General features: G+C 41.2%; 1 protein-coding gene across 1 annotated transcript; it reads left to right on the top strand.

Moving 5' to 3' along the window:
* Positions 1–19,630: 19,630 nt before the first annotated feature.
* LOC148020136 (GCN5-related N-acetyltransferase 1, chloroplastic-like) lies at positions 19,631–21,302 on the top strand. Its single transcript, XM_087700911.1, has one exon. It carries the CDS (start codon positions 19,700–19,702, stop codon positions 20,432–20,434), a length of 735 nt encoding a protein of 244 aa, XP_087557037.1. The 5' UTR covers positions 19,631–19,699; the 3' UTR covers positions 20,435–21,302.
* Positions 21,303–21,511: the final 209 nt, after the last annotated feature.

A 21,511-nucleotide genomic window follows, 5' to 3' on the forward strand; every position in this document is an offset into this window, starting at 1 on the left:
TTGGAATAGGAGGAACAGGAGAATTAGAAATAGTAGGCACTGGCATAGGCCAAGTAACTGGCTAAGGAAGAGAAGAAATGACAGGGATAGAAGCACACATAGGAGCAGAAGACAACGTCGGTGCGCTCCCATATTTTAATGGTGCGCCTTTTCCTCTTTTATTGCCGTGGCCCCACACCGAAGCCTTTTGAGGGCCATGTCCGAATATTTGAATTTTTCAGGGATTGATTGCCAGTCGAGGCTCCTTTTTTGCTCTTGCGCCTTTTTTGCTCTTTTTCCTTCTTCCCAGTTTCCGCTCCTCTGTGCTGCGGTAACGTGGTCGGAAACACGGTAACATTACCCCCCTTCGTTGGCTGGTATAGGCAGAACAGGGAGGTGGGTGGTTAGGGATGATGACCCGGAGCGAGTCCGGCATATGGTAAGCTCCATGGAGACACTCGGCATCTGTCACACGGTTGTAGCCGGTCGTCTTGTGAGTAGGAGAAGCATTTGAAGCAATGCAATGATGGTGTGGGGGAATTTATTCTGGTAAAAACCCCTTGAACTCGGTTTGGCTTGAACCCCATGGCTTTGATTGAAGATTTGTGCCTTGGATCTGAAGGTCCTCGGGCCGGTGGAATCAATAAGCTATCTATGGATCTTGAGGCGTAGGGCATGGATCGTTGGACGATACATGTCCAAGATCTATGCCAATGGCGGACTCACCTTGAGCTGGTTCGATCATAGTGGCCATCAGCATCAGGCGGGTGGGTGGAGGCCGGCACGCTTTGGGTCCTTAAGGGGTGCCAGGGGTGACGGTCTTCCGCGGGTAGCCAGCCCCTGAGAGTCGATAATCCTGCAAAAAAATTATGCCCTCTGTAAGGGGTGTGCTGCTTGTCGTATAGTGTGTTGTGCTCATGGCAGTGAAACTGGGAGATGGGTCTAACCTTGGGCAAGCCCTTGGTAACGTCCCACACTTGAGGACCCAGCTTGTGCTTCATTGGTGGTGCAGTGCGAGCCTTAGGGTGACAGGTTTGAAAGTCTTGCCCTTGATGTGACCTAGGCGTGAAGTGGGGGAGGGGGCTAGGGAGATCCCTAGGTGCTTTTTTTTTTTTTTTGAAGATGAGACATAGGCCCAAATATCTTAGTCGGAATGAGGAGGAGAAGGTGGGCGGAGAGACTTGCTCAAAAATTGGCGACTTTGCATGTAATTCTTTAGATTCATGCGGACATGTAGGGAGGTAGTGGAGAGGAAGGGGTGGTTGCATCTAGTGAACTGGCTGTCGTTCATGTCCTCTAGGAGGGATAGGCAAAAAGAAGGGAGGAGGGTAGCCCTCATCATGAGATGAGCCATGGCACAATTATCTATAGCATTAGGGTCGAAGAATAGGGGAGGCAGGCCACGCTCTTGTGGAGTCGAGTCCTGCTGAAGGAGTAGCCTAAGTAGCCTAAGACAGTTACAGGTGGTTATGAAGGCGGGGTCAGGACATGAGGAAAAGTCCGCAAGGAAGCACATCATAGATTCGTCTAGGCTTTCTGCGGTAAAAAGAAGGGCGTTGTCGAAGGATGCTACAGTGGAGTTATAAATGACGGGGAAGTCATAGCGCCCATGGAGGGTGGCATCAAAATCTACGCCTACCCTTCGAGGGTACGCCATATAAGTAGGGTCGTTCCGCTCGAACGGCAGGGTATTACAAAAAGCCATCCAGGCAAGCATGCTTATGTCGCATACTCGTCTCCTCCACAGGGGTTGGTCCCTATAGTTTTGTACAGTGTAGGGGATTTCAAAAACTTTATCGTGCCAGTAGTCGCCCGCTTCGGTGCCCCAAGAGGTTGGGGTCTTTTCCCGCTCTTCTAGCCATCTTTTCCCCAACCAGCCACCGACTGCGATCACCTCGTCCATCACTTTGAGGGGCAGGACCCTCCACAGACTGTTGGGTAGGAGGAAACTGAAGGAGAATGGCTCCTTTGCTAGTTCCTGCACCTCCCACACCACCAGTTCTGCATGGAATCCCGCCGGGAGATCATCTGGGCACGGAGAGAGAGGCGCGGACGGTAGCACGGCTGGTTTGGCTCTTAGCTTCTGTCTGGCCTCCTCCACCAGCTTTTTTCGCCTTTCTTTAGAGATGGCTTTTCTTTCTACAGCTGGGTCTGCTTGTGGTGGATCTTGGGCCTGTGGCGAGGGGGGTTGCGGGACCACATCTTCCCTGAAGCGATTCACATCGATTTCCAGCTCGGCTTCTTCCTCCTGCCGTTCTGCGAGTACTACTTCTTCCTGGAACCCGAGGGCATCTATTTCCTGGGGGGTCAGGCCGGCTCTCGTTAGGTATTTCCACTATTCCTCTAGACTCAGCCTCACCTCCCTTGTGCTGTGTGGGTGGCGTCCAAGATGGTGTCGAGGAAGATCTTTTGTTGAGCGGTGCTGAAGGCCACTTGGGTTGCCTCTGCCTTGCTCTCCACAATGATTTTCTCTTTTTCTGTTAAAGCAAGGCGGCGCGCCAGTGTCTTCACCCTCCTCTCGTTATGCGTGGCCCACTCCTCTGCCCTCTTGTTCATCACTTCCAGGCCTTCCCCTTGTCTCAAGATCAACATCATGATTTTCTGTCCATAATCCTCTAGTCCCCTGACCAACCCCAACTCGTCCAAATTGTAGGGGCCGAGTGGTAGACTTGGACAAGCTCAATGGTTGAATAAGGGCATCGACTGAACTTGCAGCTCGGACGACTGAACAGATGTGTCTGAGGGCCGAGTGGTCCGAGGGCCGAGTGACAAAAGTGGGATGAGTGGCCCGAGGGGTTGACTCAGATGGGCCGAGCGGTATGTGTCCGCGTCGAGCGGTCCGAGTTATCCTGGTGGTCCGAGGGCCGAATGGATTGGGTGGTTTGAGGATCGAATGGTCCGATTTTGGGACTCGGCCCAATACCCCCAAAACCAAGCCACTCGGACGGGTCGAGTCGCGTGCGATGACGGTTGCGCCGAGGATGATCTCGTTGAATCCAATGATCCATGCAATCATTAAGCACGCCGACTTCCAGATCACAACAAATACATAGCAGGAAGGTTCTGATATACCTGAATCATGCAAAGAACTCCCCGATGTCAAGGCCAAAATGAATCAATGCTGGAAACTCTCTCTCTCTCTCATTGCTAGGGTGAAAAATGAGCTCTTCTATAGTCTCCTTGCCCTTAAACCCCTTCATGAGCAGGGTTTTGCTATCGCCAATCACTCCCTTGCTAGCATTAATCGTTCCAACCACTCTTTTTCCCCATTTACCCCGATCTGTACTTGTTTTACCTTGTTTCACAATAATAAATCCTATGCTTTTCCAATCTAATTTCGTAATCCTATCCAATGCTAAATGCAACAAGAATCAAAAGCAAATAACTGAAATGATCTCCCTTTCTTTCCCAATTATTAAACAACAAAAATAACGAGAATACTTACTTGTATCGAAGATCAAAAGCCCCAACTTCCTACCTATCTCAAACTTCGGTTCAGGGGTGAATCCCTTATTTTGATGCTCGATATGAGGTGCACAAGTGCTCAAGCTTGAATCCGTTTGTCCCGGCAATGGAACCAAAATGTGGGAGCTCTCACTCAACCACCAAGACCCACAAAATGCTTATTGTGGAAATAAGTTGCCTCCTCCTTCGCACACACCAGTAGCTCCACGATCCTTGATGCTAGCTCAAGCACCCTCAAGCCTCCTCCATGAAGCTCCATCCACCATAGCCATGCACGTGCAAAAAAAGAGAAGAGAAGAGAAGAAGAGAAGTAGAGATGGTGAAGAGCTTCACCCTCTCGATCCCTCACTCCCACACACTCACTCCCTCACACTCTCACACTCCCTCTCTCAAGAGTACACCCACAAGCAAAGAGAAGAGAAGAAGGGAAGAAGAGATGTCTCTTGTTAGCCACACACCAAAGAATGAGCTTCCATTCACTTTTTGAACTTTATATACAAGCCCTAAAATTCTATGGGTGCCCGTCCTTTTTTACATGACCGGCCTTGTGGTAAGGTCCTTTTTTCTATTTCCCTTTTCTTGCCTTATACCTTAAGCCTACACCCGTCTATTCCTTTACAAATGGCACAGGAGGGAGCTTGGCGCTCTTTTACAAGAGTTTTTAGAGTTTTTTGAGGCGCCTTCTATTCAAGTGCTTTCACCTCAGCTTAGCTTTTAGGGGCCACCTTTGCGCCTTTGCTCTTTTTCTGTTCTTTTTTCGCTTTTTGCTTCATTTTTCTGCCATCTAGAACTGAGGTTAACAATAAAAAAATCCCCAAAATATCTTAAAAGGAACTTTCAAACTTTTATTTTCCTTGTTTTCAATTAAAAAATCAATTACCTTGTATCTATTAATCATTTTGCATTGAAAATGAAGCACCACACTCCCGTAACTAACTCCTTTTTTAATATAAAATTTGGTTGAAAAAGACTTCTTGAATGAGGAGAGAGAAGGAATCTGAGTATATCTTTGTAGATAATATAAAAAAGGCAAAACAAGATTGCAAAAGTGGAGGGAGAAGAGGATCATTTTACTATCCTTCTCTCCTCTTTTCCTTGTTTTAAGGAGGAGAGAGAGGGGGCTAAAAAGCCCATTTGTGAGTTCATTTTTTTTTCTAATGAAGCCATTTATCTCTTTGATTTTAATATTGGACTTAGGAACAATGTTGTGATCGTTAGAATATTTGACATTATCTAGTACTTTTTTCTTACCCTTCTTATTACACTTATCATTACGCATCTTATGGCACTATGGCCCTAATGTGACCGTGCTGCCCATAATAATGATATGTTAAAGAGGACTTACAATTGTGGGACTTATACAAGATTGTCCATGAGACTTGGATTGAGACTTATGTGAGTCTATACTATGGTTATTATTCTCATTTTCACCATTTTTACCTCTAACTGTAAGTGTATGAGAAGTGTAGGTTGCACAATATTCTTCTTGTTCACTTCTTATATAAGTAAAGCACTCTCTATATCATTGCATTTAAAATCATCTTCTGAGGATCAACACTCATTGCAGTAGGGGATGTATCCCATGACTATACTAGTGTGGTAAGCAAGAAAAAAGACTTTATTGTTAGGGATAAAGGTGCTTATGGTTGGCCGCTCATATATTACTATACTAACAATACCCAAACACATGTACACTGTAGATGGCGGGTGCCCATAACTATCACTTCATTCTTTATTCTTTTAGTGATATTTGAGTAAAGGGAGGGCCGATCACACATTGTGATTATTAGAGTTCCCACATCTTATGTGCGTCTCTTTCTCTTGCTCTTGCTCCTTTCACCATAGCTCTTGCTTTTGCTCCCGTGCTTCCATTCCAAACTCACTCCCTTTAATTGGTATCAGAGCCAAGAATTCAAGGAGCTTCTTCATCCTTTGCTTCAACTTGGATTCAAAGCTTCAACTCAAGGTTTCATGGTAGCCATTGTTTCCTTCTCTCAAGGTATGCATGGTGCGCAGATCGGACGCAGAATGCTCACGTGGTGAATCCCGGAAGGTCCCCAAGAACAATGAACTCTACCTTTTTGCACAAAAAACAATGTAAAAGTATGAACGATAAGAAGCAAGAGACAAATTGGGTTCAATCTCCCCCATGCCTTGTGTGAGCGCTTCACAAAGCATGTATTTTATGTATATTTCAATCTTCATGCTCAATAATAGCCCAATTTACAAAAATATGACAAGCTTTTAGCTTTTGAGTTTGCTTTCTACAAAAATAGGAAAATAAAGCTAATGGACGGTGCCCATAGAGTCTGGCACGCCCAATCTCAATGTCCAAATAGAAATAACATATCCGTGCCCATAGGCGCATACAAAATAATAATCAATAATCAATGTCTCAATAGACATAACAAAATATAGGCGTGGCACCTATCAAAATATAATCCAAAGGTCGAATACTCGCTAGACTCCAATGCTTTCCTCCGCCACTGCTGCTATCTCTACACATCAACTGAAGCATTCACAATCGTTAGTAAAATAATACAATTAAACTGACAAAAGTGAATACCTAGCAGTCTTCAGCTACATAAATAAATCAACTGGTTAGAAATAAATCCTAACCTTAATTTATTACGAGTGCGCACTCTAAACTCATAAACGTTTATTAATTTAATATGCATTTTACGGAATCACCCGCTATGGAATCACCCATGTACACACTAAATTAATGAAACACCCGAAAAGGACAGGCGTCCCCATCAACTTCTCGCACAAAGAATCCTCTTTGTGTATGAGCCCCGGTCATCAAAGTTTACGGAATCCACCGTAAAACCTCACGGAATCCACCGTGGCACGGAATCCACCGTGGAATATGCCTCCTGGCATCATACCCCCGGGGTGGGATAGCAATTGACCTCAATTGCTATTAGCTCAATGTGGAGCTAACAGAGTAGGGAAAGCATTTAAGTCTCTAGCGTGCATCCATTGTGCTTCCTCTACAGGATGGTTCTTGAATTTTACTAGATATCTAGAATACCTTCGGCCAGTTCTAGTGGTCATGTAGTCAGTGTCTATGATGGCTTCTGGTTCAAGTATTTCAGTCTCTTCCTCTAGTAAAGGTGGGTTTTCATAAACAAGGTGGATAGGTAATTGGCCTCTAAATGGTCTCAATAAACTGATATGAAATGTATTGTGAATTCTCCAATGAGATGGCAATTCTAATTTGAATGCATTGTCATTAATCTTATGAATGATTCTAAATGGTCCATAAAATCTAGGAGCTAATTTGACAACTGGGTGTCTGTCCACACTTTGCAGTCTACGCTTTTCTATTCTAAGCCAAACATAATCATCAACTTTGAAATTCATAGCTTGTCTTTTCTTGTTGGCTTGTTTGGTATATGATTGTTGGGCTTTAGCAATCATATCCTTAACTTCATCAAAGATAGTATTATGCATAGTAGCAATATCATCAGCAGTCTGAATTCTATTAGACAAAGATGCAACAGGTGTAGATAATCTATATCCATAAATGACTTCAAAAGGTGCTTTCTTTGTAGATGTATGCGGTGTATTGTTATATGCAAACTGTAATAAATGCAAATGAGTATCCCATGTCTGAGGTTTAGAGATAGTATATGCACGTAAAAGATCTAGAATGGTACTATTGGTGGCTTCTGTTTGTCCATTTGTTTCTGGATGAAATGCAGATGAGAAATCAATCTTTGTGCCTAGATTTGCAAACAGTGTGATCCAAAAATTATTACAAAATCTAGAATCTCGATCTGAAATAATCACTTTTGGCAATCCATGGTTAGTAAAAACAGTTTTCAAAAATAACTGTGCTGCTTGTGATGCTGTTACAGTTTTCTTACATGCAATGAAATATGCTTGCTTACTAAATCTATCTACAATTGTCCAAATCATGTCATGGTTAGATTTAGTATTTGGTAAACCAGTAATGAAATCCATAGAAATATGTTCCCAAGGTTTAGATGGAATAGACAAAGGCATTAGTAATCCATACTGTTTACCATGATGTCTCTTTATTCTTTGACAAATCAAACATTCAGAAACGAAATTAGATACATCTGCATCCATATGCGACCAATAAAAATCTTCAGTTAACATGCGTAATGTAGATATGATACCTCTATGACCTTGATATGGGGGACAATGAATTTCATTCAAAACAAAAGATCGGAATGGAATAGTAACACACAGTCTCTTTTCAAAAAACATAAATCCATCATTATATGACAATGAATCAACATGAATGAAATTATTTTGAACTAATTTTTGCCAATCAGAATGAAAAGTAATATCCTGGCGATATGTGTCTTTCATAGCAATCAAAGAATCAAAAGATATGATAGAAATATTATGAATTGCAGGTCTTCTACTCAATGCATCAGCAACTACATTTTCTTTTCCAGGTTGGTATTGAATGATAGGATGAAAACTTTGAATGAAGGAAGCCCATTTGATATGACGGTCAGAAATTTGGGGTTGGCTAAGTAAATGTCTAATGCTTTGCTGGTCGGTCTTTATCATGAATTCTGAACCCATTAAATAGTGTTTCCATTGTTTTAATGCTTGTACAACTGCTAATAATTCTTTGTCATAAGTGGAATATTTCAGCTTAGAGGGTTTCAGCTTAGAACTAGAATATGCTATTGGATGATTGTCTTGCATTAGTACGGCTCCTATTCCTGATCCGCTAGCATCAGTCACAACTAGAAAGAATGGTCTGTTAAAGTCAGGCAATTGTAGAACAGGGGCATTAGTTAATGCACGTTTCAGTAAATCAAAGGATTTCTGCTGATTTTCAGTCCATTGATAAACAATTCCTTTCTTAAGAAGTTTGGTTATTGGTAAAGCAAGTAATGAGAAATTACGTACAAACTTCCTATAGAAACTAGCAAGACCAAGGAATGAGCGTAATTCATGCACATTTTTAGGAACAGGCCAATGCAATATTGCATAAATTTTCTTAGGATCAACTTTTATTCCTTCTTTTGATACAATATGACCTAAATACTCAATTTCTGTCTTAAAGAATTCACTCTTTTCAGGATTTGCAAACAATTGATTTTCTTTCAGTAATTGAAAAACTAATGATAAATGCTCATAATGCTCTTTTTCACTTTGACTAAACACCAAAATATCATCAAAGAAAACAATCACACAATACTGATATTTCAGAAAAATACGGTTCATCATTCTACTGAAAGTAGCAGGTGCATTAGTTAATCCGAATGGCATGACTAAGAATTCGTAATGGCCAAACTGTGTTCTGAATGCAGTCTTAAATATGTCAGATCTATCTAGCCTCACCTGATGATATCCAGACTTAAGGTCAATTTTACTAAATATAGAAGATCCCTGCAGTTTGTCCATAAGGTCATCAACTCTAGGTATAGGATACCTATTCTTTACAGTGATCTTATTTAATGCTCGGTAGTCAATACACATACGATAAGTATTATTCTTTTTCTTGACTAAGAGTACAGGTGCACCGAATGGAGAACTGCTAGGTCGAATTAAGCCTCTATTTAGTAATTCTTCAACTTGACTCTGGATTTCTTTTTGCTCTATTTGATTGTGCCTATATGGTGCTTTGCAAGGTGGTTGTGTGCCAGGAATTAAATCAATCTTATGGTCTTCTGGACGTGAAGGAGGTAAACTTGGTGGTAGGTCTTCTGCAAAACAGTCCTTAAAATATGCAAGAAATTCCTTATGCCTAGGGTGCATATGATTTTCCTTTGCTTGCAATTCATTCACCCAAATGAGATATGATTTAGTATTCTTGCGTAGTGCACGTTTTGCTTGAGTATGCGAAAGCAGTGGAAAAATATGTGATGCATGCATACCATATAATGTAATAGATTTTCCTTGAAAATTAATATTCATTGTGTGCGTGGAATAATCTATATTTGGATTATGCTGGTGTCTCCATGGCATTCCTAAAATAATGTCGCTCGACTGTAATGGGACAACTAAGAAATTTCTTCTTTCAATGTATGCACTAATTTGAATTTCTAAATCTTGAACTTCTTGTGTGCCATTGTACCTAGTGCCTAAAAATGCAGCTTTTATGCGATAATGCATAGGTACTGTATGTAATTTTAATTCCTTTACCAATTTTGCTGAAATAAAGTCATGGGTACTACCGTCATCATGTAAAATAGTTCTTTCCTTTCCATGCACCATACATTTCATAGTCAACAATGAATGTGGGGTAGGCATACCTGGTAAAGTGTCGGAAGTAGTAGTAGGATCATCCTCATCTTCAGTGAAATCTGGCATATCCTCATGCTCGTCTTCGTCCATGGCTCCAAGATAGTTGATATGTGCTGGTGGCTTCTTTGAATGACAATTTGCTGCGAGATGCCCTGGCTGGTGACACTTATAGCATACTATTGGCTTGGCTTTGGTTACATTATTTGAAATGGCTGGAAGTCTGGGTACATTTGGATTTGCTTGTGAAATAGGCTTAGGATTTGGATTGACATTGGATGGTAATGCAGGTGGTTTAGGCCAATTCTTGCGGAAAGATGGTGATGAGAAACGACCTGGATTAAACCTTCTAAAATTGAAATTGAATTGTTTAGATCCATAATTACCGTTGGCTTGCTGTGGTCGTCTATCTCTTCCGCGTAATTTATCTTCAGTGTCGTGAGCTAAGGAGATGGCGTCTTCAAGGGTAGCAGGCTTGAACATGTTCACTTCAGCGTAGTAATGTCCAAGAAGTCCAGACATATACTTCCGCTTATGTGTCGTCTCTGGTACGTCTTCAAGCATGCGTAGCTGTAGGAGTGCATTCCAAAAACGCTCTGTATACTGTGGAATAGGCTCACGATCTCGTTGTTGAAGTAAATCCTATTGCTTGATAGCCTTCTCATGAAATTGCGGTGGAAGGAAATTCTGCACGAACTTCTTCTTGAAATCTTCCCATGTAGCAGGACATTCTATGCTCTTGCAGACTACAGTCCACCAAAGTGATGCTCTGTCTATCAGATGATTAGTAACACACTTGATTTTATCTTTTTCGGGATAAGTTTCCTCATGGAAATAGTCATCAAACTGGCTAATGAATGATAAAACAGTCTTTCCTTCTCGTATGCCATTGAAAGTGCGAAATTTGAAACTTCGTTTACTTATCTTGGATTCCTTGCGAATGGTTTGTGCTTCAAGAGTGGCGTCGATGGTACGTCGAATCAAATCTTCAGCTTGAGGTTCTTCTTTGTCAGTGGATGCTCTTTGTAGTTTTGTCAATTGCGCTTGCAATGCTTGCCTAGCCCTTCGCTCTTCTTCCAATTGTAGCATGATTAGATCCAGCTTTTGTTCCATGGTAGGCTCAGGTAAGTCGTCTTCAGTTATAGGATCATCCATATGTGGGGTCGTCATCCTATAAAACTCAATAAACCTTTCTCACTCAAAATCAGGTTAGCGGGATGAGCGTAGCTCAAATTCGGGGTTACAAGGCTATGTATTTTTGGGTATTTCTTTCTCAATTTTCAGAAAATCTGCAATATTTCTGTATCCGTTTGCTGAAAATACTTCAACGAACTTGTAGATAGGTAGAACAGCTTGCTATGAACAACTTTCCAGTTTAGAGTTTTTGCATAGGAACAAGTTTTCTAGGAGTTTTGAGCACTAGTCAGTTCTGATTTAGTCTGACTTGCAGAGTTGCAGACTTAGCAGACTTGCAGAGTTGCTGACTTGCTGAACTTAGGCCGACTTGCAGAACTTGCAGAACTTGATTCCACTTGACTTGCTGAACTTGACTTTTGCAGTGCAGGACCTGGAGTTTATGGACTTGTCTGCCCTGTGTGACTTGCAGAGAATTGAGTGACTTAAGCTTAAGTGATTAAGCTTAAGCTTAATAAGCTTAATGGGGATGAAACAGGGCGGCGTGAATTTTCGTGGGGGGGGCCATTTTTTTGGCCGCGCGGAAAATTCGGAAGGTCTTCTGAGACCTCGATGTGAATCATTGAAGCTTATTAAGCTTCCTAAGCTTTCTCTTAAGCTTTTTTCAAAGAAGTAATGATAAAATTAATGAAGCTTATCTCTGGTTTTCAACGTCTTGATGAAAGAGGTGTATGCGTGGTCCTCCGCCTGCAGAGCCTGGTCCTTCGCGATCTGACAGTAGAAACAGGGGTTCTTGATCTCCAGAAGTCTGCCTGTATCGACGGTTCGCGACGAGATTGACTGTAGAGCCCGATCGTTCCTGGAGCTCCGCCTTCGCCCGAGATTAGTAGCGATTGGAAGCTCTTGATCTCTGCTCTGCTCTGATACCACTGGTGTGCAGATCGGACGCAGAATGCTCACGTGGTGAATCCCGGAAGGTCCCCAAGAACAATGAACTCTACCTTTTTGCACAAAAAACAATGTAAAAGTATGAATGACAAGAAGCAAGAGACAAATTGGGTTCAATCTCCCCCATGCCTTGTGTGAGCGCTTCACAAAGCATGTATTTTATGTATATTTCAATCTTCATGCTCAATAATAGCCCAATTTACAAAAATATGACAAGCTTTTAGCTTTTGAGTTTGCTTTCTACAAAAATAGGAAAATAAAGCTAATGGATGGCATAGATCCATTCTGTAGGTGGGTCTTCCATATCCGCCTCTTGGTCAAAGTCGAGACCGCATCCTGGGCATCTTGCCAATCTATTTTAAGACCCATAGGCTTTGTGTGATCCTCAAGAAGCTCTCCTAATTCTTCCTGAAGAGTTGGATCTACAGCTTGCAAGAAAATCTCAACTTTCTCAAGGCGCATAAAAATAATAATCAATAATCAATGTCTCAATAGACATAACAAAATATAGGCGTGGCACCTATCAAAATATAATCCAAAGGTCGAATACTCGCTAGACTCCAATGCTTTCCTCCGCCACTGCTGCTATCTCTACACATCAACTGAAGCATTCACAATCGTTAGTAAAATAATACAATTAAACCGACAAAAGTGAATACCTAGCAGTCTTCAGCTACATAAATAAATCAACTGGTTAGAAATAAATCCTAACCTTAATTTATTACGAGTGCGCACTCTAAACTCATAAACGTTTATTAATTTAATATGCATTTTGCGGAATCACCCGCTATGGAATCACCCATGTACACACTAAATTAATGAAACGCCCGAAAAGGACAGGCGTCCCCATCAACTTCTCGCACAAAGAATCCTCTTTGTGTATGAGCCCCGGTCATCTAAGTTTACGGAATCCACCGTAAAACCTCACGGAATCCACCGTGGAATATGCCTCCTGGCATCAATGCATTGAGTCTTTCCTTCTTTTAGCTTATTCCAGCTTGCTCTTCACTTGTTGAGGAGCTTCCCAAAGCTTAAATGAGTCTTACTGAGTGCTTATTAATCTAAGAAGTAGCCATTTTGTCCATTTTGAATGGATACATAGTATCCTATAGAAGTTGTGGATAGCTATGACAACTTGACAACGCTATCATATTTTGGCCATAACTTTTGCATATGGTATCACATTTAGGCATTCTATAGCTAGAAACAAAGAGTGCGATAAGAGCTACAAATCTAAGTACTCATAAAGTTGATTTTGTGTAGTTTTATATTATCTATTTCACACAGAATAGAACTATTTTGGTTTGGACATCAAATACTGAATTCCATAATATATGTTTGATGCTTCGGTGATGCTATTTTGGTGCCCGAATGGTACGATTATGCTTTTGGGACTGATTTGATCTTAAAATAGCTCAGATTTTGTTGTCATTTTAGTGATATAATAACATGCAACAAACATTTATCAATCAAAAGCTTATGCCTAATGCTCATTGATGCTTTATGGAATACTCAGTGGATGTACTGCTACTTCGATTATTATGTATACTTCCTGATATGCTATGGCATGATTTTGAGCTAAGATTTGAGCTGTGTTACATTGATATTGGATGTGGTTACATGTCTTGTTACTTCAATGGATTATGCAATCATGGGCTTGAAAAATCTATTGGGTTTATGGATGTCATTCACATGATGTTTTGAGCTTTACTTGCTCATTTGACATTGCACTTTTGCTTCAGTGGGTGCTACTCAGCTTTATGTACTGAGTCACATTGACACTTGGATATACTGCAAAGCATTTGATTTATGCACTTGAGCTTGAGCTTATTACCATCAGACAGTGGGACTCATTGTGACCTGTACATGCTCTCTTGATATTTATTGGATGCAGTTACCATATTGTGGGCTGATTTTACCTCTTTGCTTGGACCTAGTACTTACGTCTGTCAAGGTGTTGTCAGTGGTATTTATATGCTTCTAGGTTATGTATTAAGCTTTGCTTAGAGGGTTATGCATATGGAAATTCTCTTCATTTACCTATGAGACCTACCCTATGCATGATGTCTATGCCTATTGTATGTATGGTTTTTAACACATTGTTGTTATGATAGTCTTCAATGTTAGTTATTCCTGGCTTCTTTCTTCTTGGTTACTCATCGTTGATTGTTGGTATATTGTTGCAATTTATTATAGCAACTTGTCATTTTAGTTCTATGCATTCTATTTGAGGTTTATCACCTAGACTTGACAGTCTTTTGCTTACGATTTGTGGATAGCTCATTACTTTGGCAGTATCTCCTATCTCCCACTTTTCTCATCATAGTGCTATCGTCAATATTGAGAAACTAGATGTGACCAATTATAGCTATTGGAAGATCCAGATATGACAGGTTTTAGTGCAAAAATTATAGGTTAGACCACTCAAAAACGGAGGTGCCAAACCCAAAGACATTGTAGGCAAGGATTGGGATGAATATGATGATCTATGCAAGTTCACAATCATTTTATCTCTCTCTAATGAGGCTCACTACAATGTTGTAACTAGAAATTAGTCTTCATATAAGCTTTGGACACAAATTCAGAATCTTACTTATCATTATTGTGGGAAAGCAGTTCATATTTGGCCATAGTGCCACAAGTGCAAGGAAAGGGGAAAGGGTAAAGTGCAAGATAAGAATGATGATCGTAGCATTATGCCTAGCAAGTCTTGTGTTAAGATTGAGGAGATTAATGTGGTGCAACCTGATGTATCTGATGATCTTATCTTGGCAGCTTCTTATTTGGATGCTTCATAGGTGATTTATACTTTGCTAGGATATACTTAGTGTTGATTGATAGATTCAAGGGCTTCCTTTCATATGACCCCTCATAAAGAGTGGTTTCACTCCTATTGTAGTATAATTGGATCTCTCCATTTGGGTAATGATTTAGCATTGGAGATAATTGGTATTGTTGATGTCCAACTACATTTTGGTTCAAGTAGCATGTTCTTTCTTCATGATATACGCCATGTACGAGCTCTCATCACGAGGAGCCTTATCTTTGCTAGTACCTTGGATGATGTAGGCTATGTTGTCTCTTTTAGTGATTCCTCATGGAAGCTTACATGTGGGAATCTTATTATTGCATGTGATGCTAAGTCTAATACCCTCTATCCTTTGCTTGTATTTGGGTCAATTGACTATATTTTGGCCATGGTTGTAGTTCCACATGTATCTATTTGGCATCATTACCTTGGGCACATGTCTTTGAAAGGAATGAAACTGCTTATCAATTGTAGTATCCTTTTCCCCTAAACTATAAGTGTTTTGAGTCTTGTGATCATTATTTATATGGTAGATAGACATATAGTATGCATAAGAAGTCTAGCATGAAATGTATGGGTGAGCCTTTGGCTCTTGTTCATTTGGATGCAATGCCATGTTAGTCGCTAGGTGGTGTGAAGTACTTTGTCACATTCATTGATGATTACTCATATAAGGTCTGAGCTTACCTATTAAGTAGAAATTGGATATCTTGTCTATCTTTCTCATTTGCACGTCTTTTTTTGTGAGGCATTTTGCCATGTTCCCAGGGACAAGCGCAATAAGCTAGATTCTAAGTCTGTGAAATGTATCTTTCTTGGTTATAGGGATGTAGGTGAGATAGGCTATTGCCTATGGGATTTGCAAGCTCGCAAGGTTATCCGTAGCAATGATGTCATTTTCCATGAGGAAAAGATGCATAAGCAACCTGAGAATCTAATTGAGGTACAAGAGATGATATTTTAGGAGAAGATTTTGGCTCTCGTACAGCTAGCTAGATAGTCCACAACAGTTGATGCTCTAGTGGCCTAGGCCCTACTTGTTGTGCAAGATCAGCCTACTTTGAGATACTCTACTAGAGCTAGAAATCTGCCTGGAGCACTTTACGCCCTCCATGAATTATGTTATGGTGATAGATGCATGCGAGCCTCTCTTATGATGAGGCCATGCATAGAGATGATAGTCACTCATGGGACACGGCTATGCAGTTGGAGTTTGACTCCTTACTATAGACTAACCATATGTGAGATTTGGTTCCTTTTCCTAGTGGCAAGAAGGCATTGCCATGCAAGTGGGTATACAAGTTGAAAAGTATCCTTGGATGCCCCAAGCTTGCTTGCAAGGCCAGATTGGTAGCTAAGGGTTTCAAGCAAGAATATGGTGTTGACTTTGATGAAGTATTTTCTCTTGTGGTCAAAATGACAACCCTATGCTTATGCTAGCATTGGTTGCTCATCTGGACCTTTATTAGATGGATGTAAAGACAACTTTTTTACATGAGGACTTGCATGATGAGATCTATATGCATTAGCTTAAGGGCTTTGAAGAGAAAGGTAGGGAACACCTAGTATGCAAGTTAAGAGAGAGCCTTTATGACCTTAAGCAAGCACCTAGGGAATGACATGACAAGTTTGATGCTCTTATGTATACATAGGGATATAGCCATTGTGATATGGATTCATGTTTATACATGAAGAAGGCTCATGACGACAGCCTTATGATTTTGATACTCTATGCGGATGATATGCTTATTGTTGGGAGAGCTCATGATGAGTTGGATGCCTTGAAAACTCAGCTCAAGAAGAGCTTTGAGATGAGGGATATGGGGCAGGGCCTTGCACATTCTTGGGATGTGCACCATGTGCGATTGCTCTAAGGGGCTCCTTTTTCTCCACAGAAGGAGTACATCTAGAAAGTCCTTGAGCAATTTCATATGTAGGATGGTAAGCATATTGGTTGTCCTTTATCTTCTCATGTGAAGGTTAGTTAGGCTGATTGTTCGCAATTTGATGAGTAGAAGGCTAAGATCCCTTATACATCAGCCATGGGTGGTTTGATGTATACCATGATAGCCACTTGTCTTGATATAACATTTATAGTGGGAGTTGTGGTATGCTGTATGGCTATATCTGGTAGACAACATTGGGATGCCGTCAAGGGTATAATGAGGTACTTAAAGGGCATAGTAGCTATGTGCATATGCTATAGTGGTTAGGATACAAGAGTCATGGGATACACTGACTTTGACTATGTACGATATGCAAATAGTAGGAAGTCCACCTCTAGCTATGTCTTCACCTTTGCTGGAGGTACTATTTCTTGGATGTCCATGGTGTAAAAATACACGGCCCTCTCTACTACCGAGGTCGAGTATATTGTAGCCGTTGAGGCTTGCAAGGAGGCTCTCTAGTTAGACTAGACCTTGGTATTATTGATATGGTCCCTACACTGCATTCGAATTCTATGAGTGCTATCCAGTTAGCTAAGAATTTGGTCTTCCATATGAAGATAAAGCACATTAAGGTGCGTTACCACTTCATCAGAGAGGTTATTGAGGACAAGTCTATTGACCTTGTCAAGATCTCAGCTGACCAAAATCATGTTAATCTGCTCACGAAAAGTCTATTAGTGGAGCGTTTTGCGTTCCTTAAAAAGTTGATGGGCTTTGGATGAGATGACATCTTTCCTCATCTTGTTGCACTTATTTGCATTTGTACATTGTTACTTTTTTTCTTTTTCACTTCTCACTAGGGATACAATCGCCTTTTAAGTGGGAGATTATTGGGGATCAAGATACTTGTGCCTAGCCACCCATAAATTACTACACTAATAATATCTGCACACCTATACACTGCAAGTGGCGGGTGCCCATCATTGTCACTTCATTCTTTACTCTTTCAGTGACATTTGAATAAAGGAAAGATTGGTCACACATTGTGACTGTTGGAGTTTCCACATCCTCTCTCTCTCTCTCTCCTCTTCCACCATAGCTCTTGCTTTTGCTCGCATACTTCCACTTTCAGCTCACTCCCTTCATTTATGTTATTATCAAATAGAATGCCTTGTGAGATAAAGTGACTGAAAATAAAATGGAACTCTTTTAAATGAGTAGACATAGGAGTACCCTCATTCATGCAAAGGTCCACAAGCTTCTTCAACCAATCCAATTGAGATGCACGACTTTCCTTGTCATAGAGATCACATATCTTTTTCCAATAATATGCACATCATTAGTCAAAATAACATTGAAGTATACTTGCTTATACAAAGACATTATGATAGTAGACTTGCATAACTCATCAAGCTCATCCCAACCATCTTTATCACAATTTTTTGGCTTTATACCCTTGGCTTTCAATAGCCTAGCTTGCTTCTTTTGCACTAATACCTACCATGTTTTAGCCTTCCAATTTTGAAATTTGTTGCCATCTAACTTCTTGATATTGTAAATAGCACTATCATTGGATGCACGTGATATTGTATATGAAACCCTAAACATTAGAAGCATAAGAAGATATGCTCATAACATTTCATGCTCGATGAATGGAAGATAAGTCTTTCTCTCTCACACACTAGTACAAATCACTGTAGTTAGAGACCTTAAACACCAAAAGCATAAGAAGATACCCCAAAGAACATTACAAGCAAAAGAAGATATCGTGTACAACATTTCATGTTTTCAGTACATTCTTAAAACCCAAACCATCGTAGATCTTTGCATTGCACAAAAGTATCCATTTCACAAAAGTCACCATTTCAATTACATTCCTAAAACTAAGACCATTCTAGAGTCTTGCACTACAGAAAAGCAACTATATTCTTCCATGTAGAATCAACCACTATGTTAGGTTATAAAAATTCAACCAATTCAACCATGAACTAACAATGTAGAATGACAATAAAATAACAAAGAACATGGCAAAATTCAACCAAAATGTTTACTTGTAATACAAGAAACAACAAAAGGAAACATTTTAGATTATTGGCACCCTTTCATGATCCAAGAAAACATAATAACGATTCACAAAAATATAGTCATGAAGATTCCCTATTGATTGATATTAACACACAATGGCATATAAAAAGGATAGCCATACGACACAGAAAATAGCCCTAATATCTTGTCATCTCATGCAATGAAAATGCTTAACAACTTATAAAAAATCTAGCTTGCCTAGGACATATTGAACATGAAGTACATCAAAGATTCAAAATGTGCAAAATCCTGAAGTTTAAGAGCTTTGGTCCACATAATTAATTCAAAGAAGTTTGCTCCAAACATAGTAGGGCTTTGGAGACCTCCATATGTTCATTCAATAGTGCATGATCTTCCAATTGGAGAGAGAGTGAGGATTGGTAATTTGTGAAGTGATCTAAGTGCATGCAAATGTATGCAAGCTTAATGTAGCTCCCAACGTTTGCATGAAGGGTGTGTTCGCAACATGCTAGTAATCTTGCTAGCTCTATTCCATCCAAAGCATGCTAATGCATAAGGGAAAACAAGATGCATGGTAGGAAATTGCAGTTTTGAATCACTACAAAATAACATATCAAAAGCATAACTTGTACTTGACGAGAGAGAAGCTTGCACAAATGAGATAATTGATGAGCTAGACTACAAAACTTGGATGATCTGTCACCTTTTCCTCGTAGGATACTTTGCCACAACCCTCTAGAGGAGGAGTAAGTGATCGTGCATTTTAAGGTCTTGGCTACTATTGACAGCATAATGCATATTGCAACATGTGATTTGCCACTTCATGACAGGGAGATTCGCTCATTGTGCCGATCACCAATGCCGCCTACATATCGCATCTAGCTGCTAGGAGGAAAACTGTCTTGAGGAACATCGAATCACCTCCTAGGCTGGGTGCATGGCAAGCTCGAGATACCATGTGGCCACTGTTACCATGGTTGAGAGGGGTAACACAATTCCTTCCCGGCGTTGATGGCATAAGGGCGATTTAACTAGCTAGGTCACAAAAGGACCTACCACGGGCTCGATGGTTAACATAGGGAGCTTCACAAACTTGCAAATGGTGAAATGCACGATGAGTGTAGACTAGGCAAGTTAGTGTACTTGGGAGAAGGAACATATGATTTGGGGGGAGTGGTGATTCCTTTGGGTGATGTTTGCTGGTCCAATAATGGCAACCCATCTTGCCATCTCGGCTTCGTCTTTGCAATCGCATCAGTTCAAGAGCCCATGCTCTTGCCCTGCACAGCAGCACCCTGTGGCCAAGCGAAGCCCTAGCCATTTGGCCCACCGTGGCCATGTCCATGCATCCCTCCATCATCCAACCACGGAGGCCTGTCTCTGCCGCACCAGGCTGCCGTGGATCGTCCATTGCTCGCCGTCGCCCGCCTCCATCTCCGCTCCCGAGCTGGAGGCCGTGGGTGTGACTGAATCCGGCCGCTACAGCATCAGTGACGGCGACCTCCACTCCCGTGGCTTTGAGCTCCATTCGTCCATGGAAGGTATGGACCTGGACCAGCTCAACAATCTGTTTGTGAAAGTAGGGTTTCCCCGCAGGCACAAGGAAAAGCTGCGTCGTGCGCTACAGCACACATCATCCCTGCGATGGCTCCGCGAGAGCAAGAGCGGTGGCCTCGTCGCATTTGCCAGGGCGACGGGCGATGATGTCTTCAATGCCATCATATGGGATGTAGTTGTGGATCCTTCGTATCAGGGCTTGGGTCTTGGCAAGGCCATCATGGAGAGGCTCATGGTTGACCTCATCGGGAAGGGCGTCACCAACATTAGCCTGTACGCGGAGCCCAATGTCGTTGGGTTCTATAAGCCACTCGGCTACATAGCTGACCCACAGGGTATAAGAGCCATGGCTTACAGGAAAGGCAGATGAACCAGTTTCTTTTGCATAGTTTACAAGGCAGGTATCCCTCTATGCACAATTCAGATTCGCTCCAATGTCTAGATGCCAGGCATTGCTGTATGCAGCAGTTACAGGGGCCATTTTATGTGGTCATTACCCACTCCTTGTATATCATAGTCCAAGGAGCAGTTACAGCGAGCATTCCTTTTGTACATTGTGCTGAAACTCTCACTGTATTTACCACCAGGGAATTGGACAATCCTGATTCCGCTTTCCAGCATGCAGCTTCATATCTTGCAGCCAGTTAATTGGCGATGCTTTTACTGTATTTTACTGTTATAAATGTGCTGGATGGTAGATACAAGCAAGCTAGGCTCTGAGCGGCGATGCACAAATTTTAAACCTGTTATGTTGAGTATTTATCACCCCCAGCAATGCAGGGCAGGACATCAAGGCTGCAGACTGAGGATGAAGAAGGCTTGGTGCAGCATTATGGGGGTTTCCATTGCTGCCAACCAACTAGAGGAATTGTTTTTTAAAAAAGCTTAAGGTCTGCAATACAAGGGGGGACATCTTGAACACTAGCAATTGTCATTGTAAGATGGATGTATTAGCGGCTGTGGACATGAGTACCCTCGACAACTTTGTTACACTGCGAATCTCTGACTCAATAAGATCCTATTTCGCAAAGAAGCTGCTTTTTTGAATGTCTGCAACGGCAGATGAGAGGAAATGCAGAACATGGAAATAACTCCCACAAACATGTCAATGAAAGCAAATGGCCTATTTTCAAACCCCACTTAATATTCTGTTGGTTTTGCCATGCAGGTAGAACACAGGCATTGCCTACCCCTTATTTAGCCAAAGCAATCGTGGCTAATAGAGATTATTCTAATACGATCACATAGTTGTATACTAGTTTCTCGGTGAGGTAATACTAACATTATAGGACATCTTTGGGTCTTCATTTTGTGAGTTCTTTGAAAGTTTGCTGGTTGTTTTATTTCATGTACATTTCAAACAGGGGTGATACACGATTGCTATTTGTAAAGAAATTTTGCTTATTGCTTTGCCACCATGTCAAATTTGTTTGCATGGCCCACCTCT

Source organism: Lygodium microphyllum, chromosome 19 (genome assembly GCF_053477565.2).
Source record: "Lygodium microphyllum isolate KBCC chromosome 19, Lygodium_microphyllum_v1.1.10, whole genome shotgun sequence".
Taxonomy (NCBI): Eukaryota; Viridiplantae; Streptophyta; class Polypodiopsida; order Schizaeales; family Lygodiaceae; genus Lygodium; species Lygodium microphyllum.

Excerpts from the sequence above, each read along its gene's own strand:
- LOC148020136 (XM_087700911.1), top strand. The coding sequence starts at position 19,700 with ATGTTTGCTGGTCCAATAATGGCAACCCATCTTGCCATCTCGGCTTCG.